The sequence below is a fragment of the Corvus brachyrhynchos genome, unplaced genomic scaffold (genome assembly GCF_000691975.1).
Source record: "Corvus brachyrhynchos isolate BGI_N302 unplaced genomic scaffold, ASM69197v1 scaffold229, whole genome shotgun sequence".
Classification (NCBI taxonomy): domain Eukaryota; kingdom Metazoa; phylum Chordata; class Aves; order Passeriformes; family Corvidae; genus Corvus; species Corvus brachyrhynchos.
In genome coordinates this window covers 3190606-3216001 of record NW_008240042.1, presented here as the reverse complement: position 1 = coordinate 3216001, position 25396 = coordinate 3190606, and the positions used below count along the sequence as shown (strand labels likewise).

Here is a 25396-nt window from a genome sequence, read left to right as displayed (position 1 = left end):
GGCCATGCGGCTGGAGAAATAAACATCTCTCTGAAACAGCTATCAAGAATCTGTCTGTCCATATATATTTCCTTTCCACGGGACTCCTGGTTTGATATATGCGTGTTGCAGGATCCCCACTGCAACAAGGAAGAGTTGAAATTTAACCCATGGAATGGTAAACATGGAAAGTCAGTTTTTTCATTATGGATGCCCTCATAATCTGTCTTTGAAATCTTCTGAAGTCAGACAAAGAACACATAAGAAGACAACAATTAAGTCTTAGACACAATGGGCAGCCTCTGGTAAGTATGTACATGAGCCTACTGTCAAATGGAGGAAATGGGGTACAATGGCACACACTGTGGAATACCAAGTTTTAGAACATGGATTCACAGGAAAAGCAGCTCTTTCAAAAGCACCAAGTGATGAAGAATCCCACGTAATGATGCCTGCAAAAGGGTCATGGCTGTGCTGAACTGCCCACATACAAAACTCCTGACAGATGAAGTCATGGATGGTCTCGACACGTGTGGAGGGGCCCCTGTCCGTGGTACTTAAGCAACCTCCACCCTGCCCATCACACTCCCACCACTGCATCTGCTCACAGCACTTGCACAGTCAGGTACATCCAGCCTGAGAGGCAAATAAATAACCTGCCAAATGCTCAACTACTGTGAAATTGTCAGCCAGAACTGTCTGACTCAATTGCCTGCTTAACTCTGGGTGGCAGGAAAAAAAGCAAAAGGAAAGGAAAAAAGAAAAAAAGAATTGACAACAGTCTTTGAATACTTCATTCTCTAAAATGTGGCTGAAAACAACTCTTCATTCTAGAAAATTTACCTGCAGAAACCATCAGGAATTTGTCACAGACTGTTTGCTAGGAAAGTCTCTCTGGAAAGAAAGAAACACTGTTTTCCCATTTGCTGTGCCATATGCACTTTTTTTTCAGTATGTTCTGTGAGGAGCAATGCATAGGGAACTCAACATTTATTACAAAAATACATACCTCAAGAGGTACATAATGCTTCAGAGAAGGACAAAAATGTTGAACAGCCTTGGACAGTTTGCTTTTCAGTCCCACATTTTTGAAATCCTATTGTAAAGTGAGGTCATTTGAACTTTCACGTAACAGTTTATGCTGGACACATCCATAAATTAAATCTTGTTCGGGAAGGATTGCCAGGCCATGTATGCCTTAAGTGGCAACCATCCTATCCGCTGGAACTTCAGAAAAAAAATACAAAGACCTTCTCCCTGTCCCTTTGAAAAGCAGAATGATCAAGCCAGCAAATATAGAATGACAATGCAGTCTAGAATGGAGTTTCATATGTGCAAGTACGGAAATAAGGCCTAAAACCCCAAAGCAAACCTACCCACAGCAGGAAGTCATCTAAGTTTAGTTTGGTATCAGCTAAAAGAGATTCCATCTTAAGAGGAATCTGTTGCTCCAGAAGGAATACTATCTCCAACTGAAATCAGCCGTAACAGCTGTGAAATTTTGAAACTCTGATTTAAAAAAAATGGGTTTCATAACTCATTTAAGAATCAGTCAAGAATGGAGGAAAGGAAGACAAATACATCCTAAGTGCAGCAGCATTCTCCTGCAGGGACCTAGTCTCACTCCACAGCTGTCACAGCCCACAGGAGTGCCATAGCAGTGCCTTTGCAAGGGCACTGCAACTCTGAGAAGATTCCTGTATTGGGAGAATCCTTCAGATCTACAGGGACTCAGCTCCAATGTGAACCTGTTACTGCCCCTGAGCTTCAGCACACTGAAGATGAAAAAGCTACAAAAAAATTCTTAAGCTTAGGCTCTGGCGTGGTGGCCTGGCTGAGAGTATCAAAAAATAGGTAATGCAGCCCAAAACTAGCCTTCGGCTGCAGTTTGCCTATTTCTGGTACCTAAGTTGTGTAAAGTTCTAGTTGCAGACATACTGGAACAGACTGCATCTGGACAGTCTGGCATGAAAAATGAATGGTAGAAAATCCATGGTTTGCTGCAAGTCTTTTCAAAATTCCAGCATTCTGAAAGAAGAATTTTTTTTTTTTTTTTTTTTTTTTTTTTTAACCAGGGTACTTTGCAACTCAAATTATCGGTGACTCAGTATTATAGATGCAGATGTGAGAAAAGAAACAGTACATTCAAAAAACAAACAAAAAAACCAAAAAAACCCCCCAAAACTAAACAAACAAACCACAAAATATTACTGTAAAATATATAGCGAACACTGCACATAGCACATTTAGAAAGAAGTGCAAATCTCATTTAATGAAAACAAATGTTCTACACCTTTAGGGAAGCACTTCAAATCAAAGTTTATCTTATTAATGTTTCTTCATTTTATGGACAAGTAAGTAACTAAGGAGGAGGCCCCATATGCACAAGGTAACTGTGTAAGGATGCTGCTAAGCAGGAATCTGAAAATGATGACCAACTGATACAGTAACTTTTGCGGTGCTTTTGAAAACCCTCAGTAAATTTTACATGATCAGAAGATTGGAAAAAACAACTGTCAAACATAACAAAAGCCACTACAGCTTTCCATGTTCACTCAAACAAATAGTACCATCTGCATTCAAAGTTTTTTGTCATAACACAAAATAAAAAATAGTGACAAAAGTATCAGAAAACCCCCATCTGGTTAAGTATGTGGACTGAGGTTTTCATAACAAAGGAAATAGGGCACAGAGTTCTTAAAAATTACTTAATAAAACATATTACTAGCCCTTTTATTTAAGTTTGTATCTTAGTCATAAATTTGAGTTCTCCCTGCCCAAGCACCAAAAAGCCCTAAGATTTTCCTGTACTGAGATATCAAAATCTTAGTCCCTCTTCAGAGCAGCACCCACCCAATATAAAGACATCATCTCTTACAACTTCCAGGTGAGTCAGGCTGCTCTCAGGCAAGAGAGTAGCACTTCATCTACTGAAGAGAGGCAGGGGAAACCGGTAATGAAACAGCAGACAGCTACACAGAGAGAACAGAAACAGACTGAACAAGGGCTACTGCAAAGAAGCCTGAATATATATTTAAAGAACCATTCTGAAGTTCAGGTTGAATTTGCATTACAAATGGAACTGCAGAACGGGACAAGGCAGCTGCCTTTTATGAAAAGTAACAGAACAGGCTGGACTTGATGGTCTTAGAGGTCTTTTCCAACCTAAATGATTCTATGATTAACACCACAGAATCTTCAAGGAGAGTATAGACAGAATATTCTTTAAGCAAGAAACAAGTGCTGTGAACAATGGCCTTATACAAGAGGACCTTAAGGCAAATAGAATGAACACCCAGAAGATGGCAAAGCATAAAGGGAGAAGTCCTATGAATTCTTTTTGAGCTAGAACTGCTGGGTACAAGTAGGAACAATATAAATGTATTCTATGGGCGCACTGCACATACTGACTGTAAATGGACGTTAAGGCTGGAAAACATTTCTGGGAAGTAACTAACTTTACAAAGGGGCAGAAATTTGCAAATTGGATGAAAACTGTACTGCAGATGTCTGCAGTTCCCATTTCTCCTAACATATATAATGGAATGATACTATGTTTGCAAGAAAGTGCAAAAAAACCCAGGTCATAATTTACCTTCAAAATTGTTTAGCCATATCCAGGAAATATGTCTAGACATAGCTACAGTTAAATTATACAAAGAAAGTATTTGAAAAAAAAAAATTATGCAAGGAATATTAAAGATTTAAGTGTCTGAAAACTGGCCACACTGAGTTAATTGTCTATCAAACCATTTCAAATAACTTAGTGGCAATAACCTAGTGACCACATTTCATACCATGCACTTTGCATCCCAGAGAATACAGAAAATTAATATGGGAAATGAACAAATGTAAAAAAATGGGAATATCATGATATTTAAAAATTAGTCCATAGTAGTAGTAGCAGCCAGCTGCTAGCTCTCAAGAATTTTTTATAGGTGAGGGGAAGAAAGTACATCTAAACCAAAAAAAAAGACCAACATTCCCCTCACTGAAAAGGGCTATTACCACACCTTGAAGAGAACTAGATTCCTGGTCTTCTACCAGAAGACAGGCCCACAAAACTGCATGGCTGTAACTTTTTATCTGTTACACAAGATTGCAGCTCCTGAGTGACTTTATTTCTCAGGAAAAGACAGGAACAAATTATACCTGAGTGCTACCAAATTAAAAAAACCTTGCTCATTCTTTACCAGCGAGAGGAAAAGTTGCTGCTTTAAGACACAAAAAGCACTGGGGTTAAGGGAAAGCATTTTTCCTGGTTTCATAGGAGTGGCTTGTTTCTGAGAATTGCAGACGGTTGCCTCTCACAAAAATCGAGGAATTTGAAGACCCTAAACCTATGTAAGTAATCTCAAAATCCTGCAGAAGTACAGTATGCAAACAAGTAAAACATTTCTGTGTCTGAATAAGGACTCTGTGTATGCTCAGTAAAAGCAAGCGGGGCAAAACCTGATAAACTTCAAGATTACTCAAGTGTGTTGTAGCATGCCAGGTTTCAACAAGCAAATGTAGAGTAACATTTCACAGGATCCAGAGTGTAATGCTCAGCTCAAGGAATATTTACTCTTTGGAAACAAATGCAAAAGACGGTTGTGAAAACTATTTGTGCAAATTTAAAATGCAATGCAAAGTCTCATCTAAGAAAGATCCCAAATTCATAAACATGTCTCACTGGAGATATATTTTCATAGGAATGAACTTTAAAAGGGAAGAAATATGAGTATATCTGTCAGAGGTTCAGCTGGGTAGTTTTATGTGAGCCAGAATACACTTCCATAAATTTGCAAAGCTGGAATCAGGTCTGTTGCCCAATGGAAGCATTTAATTTTACATCTAAACAGAATTTCTTTAATGTGCTGTAACAAATGCAGTGGAGTTTTTACCTTTTGCTTGTGTTTTCTTACAAATCAGTAAGAAAGCATGTCCAAAAAAAAATGCAAGGCTTTTTTCCGTTGTTTTACGTGGAGGTCAGACTCTAGACTCTGCTTCTTTCAATCTAGATGAATTTTGTTTCTTGACTTCTTTCTGGGACTCAAAGGTTCCTCAAGTCATCATTTACTCAAAGAATGTACAGTTTAAAAAGGTATTCAGTGGTGCTGTACACTGTTGGGCTAACAACTCCCGCACTGCAACAACACTTCTGCTACAAACAGCATCTGGAATAGCCTTAGTGCTACATCCTACAGACCAAGAACATGAGCTTTTCAGCATGAACTGTGTAAGAATCAAAATAAAATGACATCCAAAGTATGCTCCTGAAAAATGAGGGGGCAGGGCAAAAAAAACAAAGCATGAGAATGAGATAATTAAAAACTTGTTTACTAGCAGGCCTGCTATGTCCTAAGTCTAGAGCTACTGTGGGGTGTCATCTTACTGCTTAACAAAGTGCAGTCAACAACAAGCAGATGGAATTGGATTGCAAATCTATGTGATTTACTGTATATCTACAAGTCCTGTGGCTACATATGCTCCTCTGCTTAATTTATTTCTGCTATGCAAGTAAATGTCTAACTCCTCATGACAGCATAAAGAAAAAGAAGAAAGTCCAATAATTCCACAATAGAAGTTCCTACTCCAGCAGTGCTGGATTTACCGAAAGCTGATTTATGAAATCCTCTTTTAAACATGGTGACCATCATAATCACAACAGAGACCTGTTCAAGCAGAGGGAAGTCTACTTCAAAATTTTACTACATCATTTCTCCTGATATGGAATCGCAACTCTTTTTGAAACAAAAAAAAAAACCAAAACATGATTTGATTTTTACCTTACTAACTATGCTCAGCAACACCATCTTACTAAGAAGTAACAAATTAATCTCAGCTAAGAGAAACAAATTAGGATTTTCTGCATTTGCTAGTAGAAATAACCCAAAAAATTCCTTCATACCCACAGTTGAATTTGATCTCTGACAGATGGGGGGGGGGGATAAAAATTAAAAAATAAGTATTAGGGGCTAGGCCTCATGATTCACTCAAAAACTGTGACTGAGAACAGCATTCATAAAAAACTTCAATAAAAAACTGTATTTGTTAACATTTCTTTAACATGAGACATAAAACGCTACAGAATTCATTCTGAAATAAAATAGGACTGTTAGATAAACCTTCTTTAGGAACTGGATGAAGGCAGCTAGAGAGCACAGGCCCTCAAGCCAGACACATATGCTACATTATTATTCTCACTCCACCCTCTCCTGTGTGTTCACACTGAAAATGGAAAAATCTTGGGAAAGGTTTTTCCGACTCAAACACACGATCTCAGTTATCTTATGACAGATTAAGACAGAGAACAGCCCTCAGAAAGAAATAAATTTATACTTCATATCTATAGAAACATTTCCATGCACTACTTGAGATAAGGAACAGGGTAACACCACATTCAATCCCTTCCCACCCAATAAAACTTAGCAAAGAACTGAATTTATACCCTGTGTAGCAGTGTTCTCATCAAAGCTACACGCAGACACGTGATCTCTGACCAAAACAACATTTCAGTAATCACAGGAGCAAGACCTCACTCTGGAAAGAACAGCCATGATGGCAGCTCTGAAGCAACTGAGCCTCTTGCTCAAGAACCCTGGATTTGCTCTAGATCTCTACCACCTGCCAGGTAGCATTTTCTTCTGAACACTGAGGAGTGCTTTAATTTACTACATCAGAATTCCTTTCTGGAACTACTTTCCTAGTGACACCATGAATAATCTCAGCTTTCCACTAGAATGTTAGGCTTCAAGAATGACAAAAAAAAAAAAGGCAGATTGTAATTATAAAATCCCCCCCATGTGCCTACATAAAATACCCTTGTTCCTTTATTTTTACCTGAATTTATGGAAATTTTTGATTGGATTTTTTTGGTGCTGACTTGACAAAGCATGGCACATCCAGTGCATTTAATGGATTTGTTTCAGGGTTTTTTTAATCCTAATTAATAGCAACACCTGATAACTTTGCCACAAGGCAGTATGTACTGCAAATAGCCAAGTGTGACTGCATTTGTACAGATGCAAATAAAAGTATTATAACATGGAAGCCACACAGAGAATAATAAGTGGTGGGCCAATTGGCTCCTAATTTCTTCTAAATTGGGGCCACTTCCTCCCTCCACCCCACTGCCAAACTGTTGGTTTGGCAAAGGGTGGTGAACACAGTCACAGGATGTTTCCAGCTGCTGGTGCCTACAAGTTGTTTAAGTGAAACATAAAATAAGGTGTGCTGTGCCAACTGACCAGCACCAGTTGAGATGACAGCTTAAAATTTTGTTAGGTATCCAAGAAAATTCCCATTCCTTTCATATCTTTTCTTATGCTTAAACCAAATTAAATGTTGACTGCTGGCTTTACTTTTGGAGGATTTTGATACTATGCTAGTAGCAGCACCCAGAGGGATCAGAATCAAATCTTGGACTTGACCTTGCTGCATGTATTTGGCACTTCTTAATGTCTGAAAATATCTAGTGCTCCCTCTAGTTACTCTCCACAATTAAGTCTGTGAAGGCAATCAGGTAAATCAAAGATGATTGTTTATAATTCACTGACTTTATCCTCCCAATCCATTTCACAGTGTAGAAAAAAGTAGCTTAAAGGCAAGAAGCTTCCCAAAGGTGAGCAACCTCTCTAGAAAGAGGAAAGCAGGAGTGAGTGAGCAGCATCTTACTGTCAGTTTTGACACAAGTCTTTAACATCCTTCAAGCAAAAGATGGTGGTGTGACTCCCATGATGTTTTCACATTTGGAATCCAAAACCAGAGGAGATAATTTTGGATTACTCAAGCCTTCAGAACTTACAGAATGGGAAAGAGCATGACTGTAGAATGTGGTAGGGTAGAAGAAGAAAAATGGGATAGAGAAATAACCCTTTATTTAACAATTTCCATGCACTATGCAGGGCCCTTTACTACAGAATAATAGAATTTCCCTTCCAAATACAGGTCTGCTGCACTTTTCCAAGATCTCCTTCCTAACATGCCGCCTTCTTGAGATCAAAGAAGTGTCCCTTGTTCCAGACAGTTTCTTCCATGGTACCTACCTCCTTGCTCTGCTAAATAACTGTGAAGTCAGGTGTCCAGAATCCACTTCCCCAAAAGCCAATAAATGATACAGCCAGCCAACGAAGACAAAGATATTCATTTTCCCTAGTTCAAACCTTGAAGCCTTATGTGACCAGGAACCCCTTCAAACACCCAAGTAAAAAAATGCATTAAACAGTTTGCCTACCAGGGTCTCCATCCTTCTGTCCAAGTGCAGAGAGATCAAACACAAGAGATAAAATAGATGTTGCTACATGCTCCAGTTTGCAAGTGAACAGGATCACATTTCATAAACCACAGTTCAAATGAACTCCGATCAGCTGAGGGGGTTCGCCTGACTGAGCACCATGAAGATGTTCTGGGTGAGCATCACACTGGCACCCACTATAAGCTGTAATGCTGGAGGCATTCGTATGTTTTAAAATGTCAGCTAGACACCACACTTGCATTAAAAAAGGAGAGGGAAGGAAGGGAAGGGGTTAAATATTGAAGTAGAGAAGCTAAGTATGTGAGTGTCTTCTGTCATGCTGTCACCTCCCCCTCCATCCACCCACCTTATTCCTCACTCCCATGTTCAGTCTTCAAGAGAATGCTTAAATGAAGAGAAAAGCAAGCACCAAGATCTTTCTTGTTACAGTTTTTATGTTGCCAAATCCCTGCTTGCTGCTCTTACTTCTGAAACATTAATGATTATCTGCAAGAAGCATCTAGTGAGCCTACACTGGTAAACTGTAATTAGAAATCCCTACAAACTTTGAAAAACCATTGACCAACAAGTATCCCAGTACACTCCCCAAACACAGAACCTTTATTCCAACAGGAACTTCCAGTAAAAAATTATGTGTGAACAGCAGACACTGATGTTCACACAAGCTTACTGCATACAACCCAGCAGGCGATTTTTCTGGTTTTTTTGGATTATGCCCTGGAGGTGCTGGCACAATGGAATTTCAATACCATAATTGCTTATTTCTCTGTGTGCCAGCTACTGAAATAACAGGTAAAAAGAAAAAAAAATACACATAAAACAAACATTCTCTTTTTTTAAATTACAGGAATCACAAAATGAAATGTTTTTAATTCTCTAGTTCGAACGATGTAATTTATAACCATGACACAAATAGAGAAGAAGCACAAAAGAAGGGAAAATACAGAAATAACATAACGTTCCCAAGGTTCAGTTTACAAGGACCTCACACAAAGTTTTTTTTTTTTGCAACTCTTACTAGAAACAGTATTATTTGCTAAAAATGCAGTAGCTGCCAAAAGCTATGATCCATCTAAAGCAAACATGTTTAAGATGGAAATAGAGTGTTAATGCTGAAGAAAGACAGAATTGAATATACAAGTTTTCTTTTTAAAGTGTGGAAGCAACTGCAGTACAGAGTTAAGTTTGCTTTTCATCTTTCTGAGCAAAAATTGATTGCATTTGCAGATAAACACCTAAATTAGAGAGAAGTGCATTAAGACAATAACAGAAGTAATCAAATTTCAAACTTTCTAATTAAACCTCTTTTTCCTGCAGAAGGTTATTGGGAATTCAACACTAGCCTTGGTTCACATGATAGAACAATGGGAAAATTTTCCGAATGGTTGAACGCTAACCCTGACAAGTGTGGAGAGCCAACTACAATACATTATATGGTAGCATAACCTGCCACCCACGTTGCTGAGAGAACAGCTTTCAAACACATGCACCGAGCTGTAAAACCACAAAATCCCTTATTACACATTGTCCTTTACTTAAGGTGAAATACACTATTCCCCCCTCCTCCTTTTACAGATCTTGGTGGGGTTTTTTTAAACCTTCATCTCTGAAGTTTATTTAGCAGCTAACTAGACCATTTTTCAGACTTTATTTTCCGAATGCCATTTTTCCTGTTTTGTTTTCTAACCAAAATAAAATCATGTTTTTATAGTACACAGTGAAGCCTGTTGTGCCTTTCACTGTTCCTTTTTTTTTAAATACTACTTCCACCTGTGTGACATTATCCAAACTTTTAAAAGGAAATGTCTGATATATGACTAATTCACTTGTGAAGACTTTATTTCTGGAGTGAAATATTTTCCTTTTTTTAATGGGAAGATACATGACTCATCACTGGGTAAAGTAAAAAAAATGGTTCCATCGTTCTTTTGATTGGAAGACCAGATATTCTGATATTTACTGTGGTTCTTTTCCACTGTTATGCAATCCGAATATATTCAAAAAGATAAACTGCCACAGCCTGTGTGGTTATAGACACTGGCATTCATGAAAGTCAACCATTGCTGCAGAATGACAAACACACTCCACCCTCATTACAACATGCTGTGGTTACCAGCCAAACACCTTCGCCTTTTCTGAAAAGGCTACATTATAATAAAAGCAGACCAGCAAAACAAATCATACAAGGGGACCCAAGGGATGGTAAAAGTAGTAACAACTGGTAGAAAACATAACTCTGAATATGTAAAGTGAACTACTTAATGATTTGAGGAATGCATACAGCCTCATGCTGCAAAAAGAGCCCACTGAAAACTGCTGGTACATACAACTTTCTTGGTTAATGATTCCCCCCTCCTGCCCCCTCCCACTGCACATGTCTGCTGCCTGAATCATTGCATTCCAAGATAGTTAGAGGATATACACAGTTTCTTCAGGGGTTTTCAGTTGCAGCTTTGCTGGCAAAGGGAATTTTATTTGCAAGTGTTTCTATTCTACTGACAAGGTCAATTAGTCCAGCGAACTATTGGTTGTTCTGTCTGATAGCTCTGTGTATTTATTCAAGCAAGCACTTTTATAACCCACAATTGAATGCAGACAGTTACCCTTGTAAACACGACTGTCCACAGGGATTTTCACTACATTTTGAGCATGTAAAAGAAAAACATGCTTTTCTTCCCTCAGCCTGATAGCACATAAGTTTGATTACAACTTGGAAATTTCAGGGAGCGAAGGGCATGGGGGCTACTGTTTTAGATAGATATGATCTACTGTACATCAATATACATATTTGGACCAATTCCTAGGAGCTAAAGAACACAGACATTTGATCTCTCTAAGAGCTCCAAAAATTTGGTAATGCTATCAAAGGAAGACAGATCAGCATCTCTGCTCTATCCAGGCATTAGAAAGAAAAAGCCATGGTTTAAAAGAAACAAAGCTGTATGTAGCTCTAAGGGCTGAAGGCTACATAAAATGCTTTCACAAAAGCCAAAAGCACAATATGTGTATGTGCGTGTGTGTGTCTGTGCAAATCAGGTGCAGGAGTTGGTAGAGTTAAAAATAAAATCAGGACAAAAACCCAAGACTATTCAACAGCTCTAGCTAGAATTTTTGTATATGAGCAGCATGGCCATGCCACTGGCAACATCTGCAGAGGAGAAAAGTGACAAACCCTACTCTCACAGAACTTTTATTAAGACATACATGTGCTCCCTTCACCATACATGTACTCCCTTCATAACAGTATCTTCTTGTGAAGAAGAGATTCTTCATTTTTACTAATTAGGAATGCTAAGGGGGTTAGTCTATTGGTACACTGATCTTCATTACTGAAGTCTTCCCTGAATAAACCTTTCAGAGATATAGAGAAGGTAAGAAACTATCAAGGAAAACCAGCAGTTTTTCACAGCTCCCTTCAACTGCTTTGGGTATTCTAGAGGTACTAGAAAGATTGAAAAGCCTACTGAAACAATCTGGGAAGTCTGTAGTACAGTAGACAATCACAGAGATAATCAATAATGAAAAATGTACTCCATAAAGCAATAAACTTGGTGAACAACACAGAAGTGTACACAGTATATTTAATCTCTAACATCTACCTAATCAATATTAAAGCACCACTAAAACCATACTTTTCTGAAAAGTGTCACCAAGAAAAGCTGACTCAGTATAACAAACTGATGAACAAATGGGAACAATAGGTTTTAAGGACTGTTCTTAATGGGAAGGAACTTTATACTTAAGTGTGTATGGTGCTTTTGCTGGGGAGCTTTTAAGTAAATGATACCAGTTCAAGCCAGGCAATCCTACACAGAACTAATTCACTTGAACAAAAAATGTCAAGCAGCTATAATCTGGTACCAAAATGAACAACACAATTGCAAGTTTCAGTCAGGTATAAACTTTGACTTGGGATACTGGTTCAATAGCAGAGATAACCTGCATAGACTACAAACAAACCACTTCACTCTCCTACAAGATGATTACTATTCTATAACAGTAGTATAAGATAACTATCACAACTATTATATGATTACTACTCTACAACAGTAGTATTATCCTACAAACTTCAAAAGAGTGCCAGAGATTATGCTCACCTAATATGCTCTATAGCATTCTATATCTGCTGTAAGGCCACAAGTCTATCCCTGCTTTTTAAAAAAAATACTAATATAAAAAGTTCAAACATCTGACTCTTTTGCCCTCACACACAGAGCGCTGTGTGCAACCTGCTCATGGCCCAGCAGAGAAAGGACTGGAATGTGTTTACAGTATTGTAATTAGAATACAGTAGGGAATGCTGCATTAAAGCCAATGAAAGATTCCCCCATCATGCTGGAGGACAGTTTAACTGCATTGATAACATATAGTTTTAAAAATTTGAATTTTTAAGCCACTGGTACCAGAAAGACTTTTACATAAGTAAAATATTTAACAAAGATTTTGGGGAAATCTCTTCAAACCCGCCTACTAGAACTTCATGCACAGAAAAGAGATGAAACAATGTAATAAAATACTGGCTACAGGAAGAGAAGGTGGCAGTGTGACCTAACTGTGGCCTTCCAGTACCTAAGGGAGCCTATAAGAAAGAGACATTTTACAAGGACACGTAGTGATAGGACAAGGAAGAACAGTTTTAAGCTGAAGTTTAGATTAGATCTTACTAAGAAGTTCTTTACTGTGAGGGTGGTGATTTTCCAATTTCTTTTCCACGGTGGAACTTAAAAGAACCATCATGAAGAAGGTTATAACTGCAGGAGAGGCTTTCACACATATGTAACACTCAGTGCTTCAATCAGTTCCTAGGCTCTCTGTACTTGAGTTCCCTCGAGGAAAGCTCTGTACTTCATCAACTTGCTGCCCTCCACAGAAGCTGTTGCCATATTGTTTCACATGGCTTTTCCTCTGCTTCAGAAAGTCAAGTCAAACTGACAGTATTAAAAATACAGGGCCTCTTTAAGGTACCCTTCCCTAATTGAGCCCTTCTGTGGCAAGAAAAGATTCCTTCATAGATTTGTTTCTGACTGCTCAGAAACAAAAGAAAAAATATTTTTTACATGTAACACATACCACAGCACAAAAACCACATTTAGTTTTCCTCTACAAAAGAGATGCTTACTTCTCTTAATATACCATTTCATAGCAAGGTAAGATAAAAATGCTTAACAATTTTATAGTGTGTAGGCCAAAATAATCTTCCACTGTTCTACTAGCTCTAATGTGGACCTCCCTATTTGTATATACCTCATATGCGTAACAGGCTATTTCAATAACTGCATTTCTCATGACTGCACAGTAAGCTCTGCTCTAATGTATTACCATTCCAGAGTATAAAAGGGCAGGAAAATTGTAATCCTGTTCATAATTTCCACAGTTTGAAGCATTGAAATAACTAATACATTAGTTATTTCCATAAGCATATGAATGATGAAAAGGTCATATCACCTACAGTGATGATGATATTGGCAGGGAACGGTGATGTTATGTCATTTAATTTGCCTTCTTTTTGTAAAGATGAGTTCATGTAAACACCCCAGTTGGGGATTCACAAAATATCCGCTGCTGGAAGGTGGAAGTATGTATGGAGTACCAACTGCATCAAATGGAAATAACCCTGCTTCCAAAATTGGATTCCTACCTTTGACATCAATCACAAGGCTTGATAACTAACCAATACCAGTGGAGCATTCTACTCCCCTGCTTTGCAGATTTCCAATACCAGTGCATTTTAGATGTAAGGAACAGGTCCTGTGTGCATCCTGATGAAACAAATCCATACTCAGCCAGCATTAAGAGGAAGATAACAATCAAAACTAACAACTTGTGTGATGATTGTGTCTGTGGAGCATCTTAGAGACAGACAGGAAAGACTACAGATTGAAATTCTATAAAACTAAAGTTTACTCAGTCTTTTCTTAGTATCAAGAGTAGTTTGCAGAAACCAGACTATTTTTAATTGACATTCTAAACCCAAGGAATAATTAGTGGTCAGAAATGCCTCTTTTCTTGAATGGAAGAAAGAATACAGAGGAATGCTTTCTAACTGAAGTACCTGAAGCCTAGTCAGGAATCTAAAGGAATAACAACTCAGTACTCCACCTTCAGTGGCAAGCAGTTTAAAAATGCACCTTAGAGATTTGATTTCCTTGATTGAATACCTTGCAACAGCCTTATGACAAGCTAGCATGTCCTCACTCCTCAGTATCTAAGTTTACTCCACATACAGGAAATAGGTGAAGATTGCTCACTGCTGGATTCCAGAAAACATCTTCACTACAGTCACTGGACACTGCATTACAGTAGGGTCACTCTTCCTTAACTATCTCTTGGAAAAGCTCCCCAGCTTGGGCATTCCTCCAGTTGGTAATTCGTCCCTCTACTGCAGAATCTCTTCAGTGAAGAAGGAGCCCTGTCCGTGGTGCTCAGTCACAACCCCACACCATCAGGGAGGCTGCTGTGCTTGCACCTGGTTACAAAACACCAGGCAAGGCCAAGAGGGACAGAAAACAAACTGAAAACAAACCAGACAGCAATCCAAAGGAAAAGCAAACAAACAAAAAATCCCAACAAAAACCTAAAACAAAGACTTCTCACTGTTACCATCAAAGGTGTATTAAGATTACAGGGCTTTCACCTGAGTCTACATGATAGGCTGACAGCAGAAACCCCTGCAACTACGAGGTGTGTGTATATATATATTATATATGAATAGAGACTATACCCTGAAATACTATGTGCACTTAGCATCAAAACACTTAATATTCTCATAGCAAGATGAACTGCTGAAGATCTAAATGTCTCAGAGAAGTACAAATGTAATAAGCAGGTGAGCATCACTTGAAGAGAGCAGAGATCTCTCACAGACAGTACTTCACTCATACCCTTTGCAGTGGGTTATTTTCATACAATGAAAAAGTGTAATAACTTAAATCCTGAGGAGTCTGGATACTGTTCCAAAAATGCCTCTACAGACTATCTTGTCCATCCACTGTTTGTACCACCATGTGGGAAAACTCTATGACTGGAAATGAGAAAACATTTGCTCTCCAAGCCTGGCAGCTGTGATACAAAGGCACTTAAGTCATAGGAGAAGGCTGACTGCACACACCTTAACTGCAGCAAACAAGGGAACAGTCCTGCCAGATTGCGACGGCTGTTCCCATCACAATCCCTTACAATGGAGTACAAACGAGGGGGAAGAATTATTCAGAAAATAATTTCATCTTAGGTTCCAAAAAAGATACGCCTACACACTAAAATACAGACTAATACTAATCTTATATTTGTGACAAAATTTAGCCTAACAGCATATTGCATTGTGTTGAAAATTAGACCATTAGCAAAGAAAACACATTCGTTAGACACTATGAGTTGGGCAAGCATCCATGGAAAAATATAAAATGCTTTAGCCTGATTTTCCACCCAGTTAATCAGTACTGAAGCCAATGGAATCATTGTATAATTAAGCAGATTTCTGTAAAGAGCTCATAACAGTTCACACTGCTTTAATAACCTCCCCATGTGTCAGAGAAGCTGAAGAAAGGAGACAGTTTCAGGACTGAAGGAAAATGTAACAGTATCACGCAGTTTAGGAAATATGAAAATTGATAGCAACATGTAACATCATGGTGATGACAGTCACAAGCATTTTACAGCATCCAAGTATTGTATCTCACTAACAAGAAGTGTGACCGTATTTTCTCCTAAATTTGGAAGTAAAAAAGGCACATGAGCATGTGGTATGCATAAGAATTACTGTCATGCATCATATTATAGTCACACTCACATACCATAAAAAAAACCTAGTAACTTGTTTCATTTAGAAGTACCATTTTTAACTACATAAATTTATGCATAGAATCCCGTGTTTAACAAGAAAAGAGCTAAAGAAATACTGCCTGAGACACTGGAGAAAACTAATACACTTGTTATACATTTAATTGCTTTACAGATCTTTAATATGTTAATAACACACATACCCTCGAGAGTGGGAGTCTACCAGTGTATGAGAAACTTAGGCAGCTATATGTATAGTGCTGTACTAAGCATGATTACAAAAAGGATAATAATCACTCAGTTACTGAAAGGGCAAATAAAAGTGCAAAAATCAAACTGATCATTAAGGACAACAATGACATCTAGTGGACACTCGGGAAACTGACCCGCAGCCTAGCAGGGAAAAGATCCAGCTGCCATTCTTCATATACTGTGCAATTCCCAAATTGCTATGATACAATTGGGAAGATTGAAAGGCAGAATTTGCAGCTGATGAAAGTCAAAATAATGTGGTGACTAATTTCTTCCAAAAGAATATTTAATTAATTAAAGAAAAATAGAACACGTTAAGACCCTTCAATTTAAAATTTAGGATAAAAGTGTAAGTCAAAACATATATGCTGAGAGAACATCACAAATCATTAAAAGGATGTAGACAGAAACATAATGCTAACAGACATCTCTACTACACTTTTTTTACTCCCACACCATCTACAACCTTCTACTTGCAACTTACTATTGGGACTTTGAATTGTTGGGACTGAAAACCAAAGCGAAAAGAGTAAAAATCCCAGAAGTAAAAATTCAAGCCACCATTTAGCACCACCCTTTTCTCATCATCCCAATCCTTCTGTTATTGTAATACCTGCCATATAAGGCTGGTAAGTTAAACATTTCCAAAATACCAGCCAGTAACTGCTGAGCTCCAGAGAAGAGGAATTTGAAACATGAGGCTACCCTGACTCAGAATGAGCAAAATACCTGCTTATGAGTAACCTGATCAGTTTCCAAGATGGACTTCTACCAAGATCATCGATAATTTCAAATCTGCTTTTACCATTTACCAAAAGGTAAGCAAAACTAAGCAATTAAAGCAATTCAAATCTTATTAGAGTTCTGGCTAGAAGCACCACCATAAAAAAATACTGGATTTTATTATTTTATAAATAATAACACTAACAAAACACTCCAACTCTGTCTCATTCAAAGTCTTAAGCATATCTGCAGAAACAAAAATTGGATTTTGCTTCATATTGTTAAAAAACTGCATCCCATCCAAAATTTTTACATCTCAGTGACTGTCCAGTATTAAAAAGATTAAAAACTATACTCAAAAGTAAAACTTAATTTATGAACATATCCAATTAGAATGATATTTGGTAAAAGAGCCTGATTAAAAAAAAACAAACAGAAACCAGTCTACTAAATTTACAAGACAAAAACTAAAAGCAAACATCAAATAAACCCATCCATCTTCCCCCTTCAAGCACAATGCCACATTTTACCTCCAAAAACCACTTGATTACATCAGATGTCCTAACAAAAGAGAACTGTCTTAAAACAGAAAGCAAAGCGTCATTAACCTACCCGGATTTCCTGGAGATTATGAAAATTATTTCCTACTCTGACAGAGATTTTGCTTGGAGTGTAACTTTCATCAGATTTGTAGTCTGCATAAATACATAAGGTCTTCACTGTTGTTTTTCTTCTGCCAAGAAGCAAAACAAGCTATGTAAGCAACATAATGAAAAATATTCAGGATGAATTTGTTGCTAGCTTGCAATAACTAAGGATTTAAATGAAAATGAATATAAGTGTGCCTAGTGATTCATAAGAAACTTGCTGTTAAAGAACTAGGTGATTTTCCACATTACATTATGCACACAGTTGATTTTCACCATTCTCCTTTGCCTGCCTTCAGAAATGTCAGTATACCAAGAAACAGATGCCAAATAAGCACCTGTACGTACGTAACAAAGCTTAAGTTTAGCTTTTCAAATATGGGCTCTCTTATTAGACCAAGGCCTTCTCAAGAAAGTAAGCAAAAAAAGGTGACAAACATCTCATCTCAAGTTTGGTTAAAGAAAAAGTACTGAAAGCATCCTACACAGGACAGAATAAAAAAAAGTTTTCTCGAACTCAGCTGTCAGGTTATACAGGACTACATTAACAGCAGTCATCTACTCTCCAAATGACACTCAAAGACACAAAATCAGGACATAAGTCACTTTACATGAGTAAATGTGATGCTGTCACAACTGATATACCATTAAGCATTCCTTTTTGTTGCTTGTTTAGGCAGTTATAATGATCATAACATTTGAAAATCTCATTTTTATAAATGCTATCTGACTTGTTACCAGTTGGGTAACAGAACTAACCCAGGAGTTCTTGCACTTCCAGAATTCCTACCTTGGTGAACAGTAATCAATATAAAGTTACACAAAGCACCCTAACCCATAGGGAGTATATTTTAATACCTAAATTGGATGTTCACCAAATGAGGCTGTGATCCATCTGACTGCCAGTAAGTTTCTAGATTATCATCTCGTAACTGATCCACTCCAAACCCTAAGAAAAAGAAAATGTGATAATCTTGAGTATGCCATTTCTGTGATGCAAATGTAGCTTTTCTTCAACTGTTACAAATTAATGTCCCCCAAGTTAAAACATATTAGGAAATATTTCTAGATATCCAAGCTGCACCTATGCTTTTCTAACACAAAACTGAAATAGCGGAGTCTGCAAAAGCTCAATACTGTTGAGGTCTGTGGGGTGTGAAACTATGTCAACATGTCCTGGAATTTCAAGTGGTTAAGTAGTAATTCATATTGATTGCCAGAACAATTAACATTTAGACTTTTCCACCTATTCTGTAACTTAACTGCTGAACTAAAGAAAAATCATTAGCAGAGACCATTCATTTATTATAAAATCTTAGCCAAATGTGACATTTCCTTTTCAAGTAGTCTCCTGAATTTTTTTTTCAAGTTACTAGCTAGAACAAGCAGCAGGTGGCAAAAACAGTAGTCCTAAAAGTTAATGCCATCCCATTTAAAGAAACAACTCCAAATCTGTATTTGCCACTGCCCCATTATCCGTCCTTTTACTACGCACATCCTTTTATTGATTGTCCACACTAGTTACAGTTCTAATACAGCAGTTGAAGTTTAATCTGCAATAAAAAATTTCCTTCAGCCTGTTTAAGCAACAAAACCATATGGTATTTTTCTACAATGTCCCAGGATATCAGACCAAAGTCATTTAGCCTGGGCATGATATTGTGACAAAGGGATCATTGACCCTAGGCTGCAGCAAGATAGCAGATCAATTCCCAACAGATATTTCTGAAATAGCAACTCAACCACCCCAAAGGGAAAGAATACAGATTTTCAGATATTTTGAGCAGGTATCACTGACTACACCTCAGGACCATGGGTTCATTTTACTTGCAGGGTTTTAGGGCAACCCTGTAATGGCTAAGCCCACACAGTTTAGGCAGAACACGCAGGTCACCCAGCTGCGTGGTCATCCTTAGTTAAAAATGGAAGAGAGCCAGACAAAATGCCAAAGCATAGAAACAAATTACAGAGTGCCAGCTGTGATTCTGCTCACATGGTTTAGTTTGTTCACTGTGCAAGGAAAAAAGAAAAAAATTAATATAAAATAGGCAAGAGCTCTGTTTAGTTCACATGAGATAGCTCCTCATAGTAGGATTTCTGATACAGTTATAACTTTCACACTGTATCACATATAGAGAAGGCCAAAATTATTTGTAGTGACTACAGCCTACACTAGAGCAGTTTTACTGCTGTGGATGTCTTCCTCCCAAAACATAAATGCAACTTTTTACATCGTTGTTGTGATTTTACCTGGCTTACAGGATGAAAGAGACCAAACTGCTTGTGAGCCTATTTCTCTAACAGTACCAGTCCTCTCTAACTGCTTTGGATCAGCACCAGGTGGGGTCTTGTTTGGGGTAGTCATTTCTAGTGAGAGAAAAGAAGTGAGTTAGTTGACATATTTTTAGCTTGATGGGAAAATTAAAGGATTTTGTTTGTTCACACAGACAGTTTCATTCTTTGGCCTCACACTTATTATAATAGCCCACCGAATATGTGGTTTATACATATACACACATAAGCATACATTTTTGCATGCCTGTAGAACCTTTTATTTATATATATATATAAAGCAATAAGTATAAATATATAGAATATATATGTGTAATAGATCTAAGAGGTTCCACATACATGTAAATTTTGTGTCCTTAATAATTCAACTTACACTTGGAACATTCTAAAGACATATTTTATTTGTATCATTCTAATTTATGCACACAGAGTTAGGGTTTCAGAATTTGGTTTTTACAGTTCTGTTTGGTTTTTAAGAAATTAGAAATGTTGGTTTAAAGGCTAGCAATACAACTTCATTCTCTCCAGCAGTCACACTTAAAAGTTCTCTTAACCTGCAAATTCAGAAACTAGAGCAAGAGATACTTCTCCCTAAAGTAGGAAATGGGAGTTTAAACAAATTGTATAATTTGTAGCAATTGGTTATAGCCACATTTATTCATGGACCACATCCTTAACTTCACAACTTCATCTGGAATCATTAACTTGTGACTTGCATTGTTCAAGTAATCACAGTCAGTCTCAACACCCAGATTATGACCACATATACGACAACTTCATTAAGTTGGGTTTTGTATAGTACAGAGCACATTACTATTTCCTAGGAAGTAGTTTAAAATACTAAAAAAAAAAAATTCCAAAGAAACATAAGTTCCATGAAAAGAGCTACATTAAAGCTTAAAATTAAACCTAGAGCACTAAAGAGTCAGGGAATTAGAGCTGACCTCTCATCCTTTGCTTACATGCATGACATCATGTCATGCTCTGCTAATCTTGGAGAAAGTCTTCCAGTGCCTCTCCCAGACAGCAAATAAGGGACTGAGTTAGGCTGGTACCCCCAGGATCCAGGTCTTACCCACTACAGAACTGACACAAGGCAGAGACAACATTTTCTATGTACCAAAGACTCTGCAGCTAAAAATTCTTTGTGGGACACAGGAAATCTGCATTCTGTAGTGCACCAAACACTTTCTACTGTCCGTTGGCTATTTTTTTTTTAATTTTGCAAACATAAGACTTGACACAGGTATTTTACCTGCTTTCTCATGTACAAGACTGCAGTCCTAACTACCATAAAGAAAACATGAAGAAATAATTGCACATGTAGAAAAATCTAAATACTGACAACAGTGAGCGCCACAAAACAAAAGGCTGCAGACAAAACACCGTCCTCTCAGAAGAGAAGTTGGACACTACACAGCAAATCCTACAGATATCACATATATATTGACAAATATATTAATCCTAATGCCATCTAAATAAATAAACCTTGGAAAAAAATTACAGAATATGTACTTCACAGCTACTTGAAAAGACAAACATTTTTCAGAGAATGGTTTGGACTGGTGGAAGGGACCTTCAAAAATCACCTAGTCCAACCCCCATGCTGCACCAAAATTCAAAGTATGTTTATTAAGCATTGGGGAGACTACTTTCCTGGACTTGTGAATTTTAAAGCTCAAATGGCTAGTCCAAACTCTGTGCAGTTTTTTTTACTTTTGTGACAATGAACTAAGAGAGGTTGAGTAGCATTCACTTTAATTCTCAGATTTATATAGACACCAGAAATGCTGTTCTTCCGACCTCTAAAAATATACATAGAAAATTCAACCTCACAAAGTAAAGCTAAATTGTTCACTTGTAATTCAAGCGATCACATCTCAAAAACATCATAAAAAACAACTCTTGAATATTATCACCAACAAGTCTTGACATTCTTTTGACTTCAAGAGAAAATGAATGAAAAACTCCAAATCTCACCCTTAAGATGCAAGGAGTATGCAATCAACCCCTCAAAACCCACCAAAGGTAAATCAGAGGAATTACATTTTTCACTCAGATTACATCACAAAGTTGATTACACATGCTTTTAGCAAAAATTACTGGAATTTCTAAGGTATGCAGAATCCCTTAAGACAATGATGTTGAGATTTCTTATAAGCTTCAGCACACACAGCAAAGCTCTAAATAACTTAAGAATGCAAGACTTGCATTGCACTGGCTCTCAAAAGTTTGAGGGATTACATTTTGGGGGTCTGAAACATACAGCAAGAAACCCCATTTAAGTTTCCTACTGTTTTAAACTGAGCTTGTTTCTTTCTATCTAACGGGCAAAGCTACTCAAACCCCAAAATTTCAACTCCAAGCCACTGCTGGCAAATAAATCAGCCACATATTGTGTGCTAGTGACGAGAAAGACCGAAAATTTTCAATGGTTGAACTAACTGAATCAGACTTTTATGACAGAACTCTTGCTCAAGAACAACACATTCTGGGTAGCTTTGCTGAAGCTCTGAAATACTCTCAGAACTTTAAAACCTGAAAGCTGATAGAAGTATTAAGGAAAAACAGTGCAACAACAGGCCAGCTCACTCAAGTAACACTTCTGGACATTTTACTAGCAGAAGTAAAAGTACCTTATTTTAAATGAGGCACAAATACTTAGCTTGAAAGGAATTTCAGCCACCTAATAAAATTTTTCTTTCCTTTTTCAGGCTGTGTAAAAACAACTAATTTTTCTAGAAGCCCTTCTCCTTGACATGTGCTGAAAAATGGAAAGACACACTGTATCTTTAGAAGCATTGGCTGGAAACATCTCTTATTTTCCAATCCAGTTATTCCAAAAGATCATTAACAGCCTGCTGTTTCCATATCAACAGCATGACTATATGAATGTCTTAATGACATGATCAAAGCCACACTTTCATTTTGCCATTTTCCACTCTGTGGTTTGCACATCCTTTGATCAAGACAAAGCAGCGGCTTTTTCCCCCTCTCCTTGAACTCTTTATCCCTCATCTTCCTCAGAGAAGTTTGCTCTTTTCTGAAAAACATCCCATCCCTGTGAAGTAACAGCCAACTGAAGATGTTCTGGCAAGTACAGTTTGTGAACAGAGTGAAATGGATTTAAATGGTTGGACAGCCTGCCTTTCCCAACCAAACCAGCTAGGTTGTTCTCAGTGTACCAGCAGAAGACACCTTTAAAAGGTGCACACCTGCAAGCAAACCCTTCTGTAAGCACACAACACACCCAAGAGGAGACACTGAATGATACCTCATGGGCCTTTCCTACTAAAGCTCCATAAAAATCCAGGCTCAAAGAAAATTGCAGATTCCAAAGCAGTTTTCCCCTATTAAAGCTTCTAATTCCACCACCCTGTATGCATAGAACTGTTTAAACACACATCTGTCAAGGCCTTTGAGAGACCAGACTGTGTCCAAGAGATGTCTGTCCAGACATTTACTTCTCCAGCAAGAGATCTGTGGACAGCCAGCTTCAGGTTTCATCAGCCTAAAAGCTAAATGCTTTCCTTTAGCATCCAAATCAAGTATCACCTAAAAACAAGCATCTCTTGCTCTACAGAGAACTCAAAGACTTGTTAATCACTGGCCTTTACATAGCAACCCTTTTATTGATGCGAGGGCACTCATCAAATTTGCTCTTAGTTTCTTCCTTTCTAGAATGTCTATGCCTTTCAAGCTCCCCTCACAAGGTTTTATAAACCAAATATTCTTGCAGATTCTAGGTATCTAGTACTATTGTTTATAACCAGACCATTTCAGCTAAGGCCCTTTTTCAGCAGAGTAATCACTTCCCTTGTCTTTATTTTTACTCACACTAGTTAACGTGACAAAGCAACATCTGGTTAGGTGAAAGAAAATAATTCTCAATTAATAGCTGTTTTACTATGCACTACAGTGCTCAAATGCTAATCAGGCCTTTGATTTTTTTATTCCTGTGTTCTCTTCCTCCCTCAGTTCTTGTTAACCGAGCCAAGTTACACTGATTTCCAACCTGCTACAAATCTTCCCAAGATGGTTTTTAATTTGAACCCTTAGTTGTACAGTGCTTGCAATCCTTCCAGTTTTGTGTTCAACATTACAGGAAGTAGTGAAAATACACTCAAAACTGAACTCTCCAGGAGCATGTTTCATGACACCCGTCTAAAAGTGAGTTATTTAAAAGTCAGCCTCAAAAGCTCTTAAAAAAAGATCTTTTAAAAGAATTATTTTTAGAGCACACTTCAGTAGCTTGAACAATGGCAGAAATCCCGTAAAACTCAAGAAAGACTCCTCATGTTCCTTCCTTATTAAGTGCATTGACTACTGTAAAAAAAAGCTTGATCTAGACTACTCTTAACAAACCACACTAGAGTATTTCCTGTGCACACACTGATTTTAATTGTTCTCTTACTGACAGATTCCCTTCCCAAACCACCTCCTCAGAATCCTTCAGGGGACCAGAGCTCATCTGGCTTTTCTCTTTTTTTTTTTTTTAAGAAGTATTACTCTAATTGCATTCCAATAATGTAATTTTATTCCATTTTAGCAAATATCTGACCACAGCCTTTCCAGGAAAACTGAACAAAGGCTCCACTGACTACCTCAGCATTTTCGCAACATCCATAAGACTGTTTTTCCCATTCTTAACAGAAGGGAATTTCATACCTCAGATTCCCTGATTTTCTTAACTGCACTACTCATTTTACCTCACAAGTTCTTGTCCCTGCTCTCATTTTCTTTGGCTGGACCCTTGCTGGTCTAAGGCCTTTAGAGATCTCAAGATATATCTGAAAACCAGACTCTCACTATGCTTCCTATTTTTTACTCAGATAGAAGATGAAACATTAAACATTCAAATTACTAATGTTTAACTAATATTTAATAATGATAGTAAGCATTCAGCAGCACCCTATTTCAATTAGCTCACCTGTACATTTGATCCCTCAGATTAATCTCTCAATACAACTTTAATAAACTTATTATTTTTACCCTGCCTCCAGTGCATTGCTTTAAGCCTATTAGCAAAAATTACTAATCTTTCGTTGTCACAAATATATTTTACTAAAAACAAAGATAATTAAGATAATTATATAAGCAATTTTCTACATGTATTCCTAATCAACCTAAACATATACTTCTTTCAAAATATATTTTTGTGAAAGCCCAGACTCCCAAAGGTACCTGGTAAGGCTACAAGCTGTTCCTTAAAGCAGGCGAGCACATCTTTACAAGGAGTGTAAAGGGTAAATGTTAGGTGGAAGCTGTCGTGAAAACCCAGAGCAAGCAGAGGATGAAGCCGCTTTGAAAAACCAACTGGTAGCCATCCCCCCACGACTTGTTTGTGGGGTTTTCAATTAATATTAATTATAACAATTATAAATAAATACAATTAAAATTAACCAGGTTTCCAACACTATATTGCGGCCGTATCCCCCAGGCCTACAAACCGCTTCAGTATCGGAAATAAAGCAGCAGCAAGCACCTA

The 25396-nt window shown here is 37.6% G+C and overlaps 1 protein-coding gene across 1 annotated transcript in view; it reads right to left on the bottom strand.

Annotated features, from left to right (window-relative positions):
* ANAPC10 (anaphase promoting complex subunit 10) overlaps positions 1-25396 on the bottom strand; it is a 35986-nt gene that overhangs the window by 9611 nt on the left and 979 nt on the right. The window contains exons 2-4 of the mRNA XM_008641283.2: positions 19867-19983; positions 18475-18565; positions 17582-17702 (exon numbers count right to left, since the gene is read on the bottom strand). Of these exons, the coding sequence (XP_008639505.1) occupies positions 17582-17702; positions 18475-18565; positions 19867-19981 (327 nt within the window). The 5' untranslated portion in view covers positions 19982-19983. The remainder of the gene's footprint in view (positions 1-17581; positions 17703-18474; positions 18566-19866; positions 19984-25396) is intronic.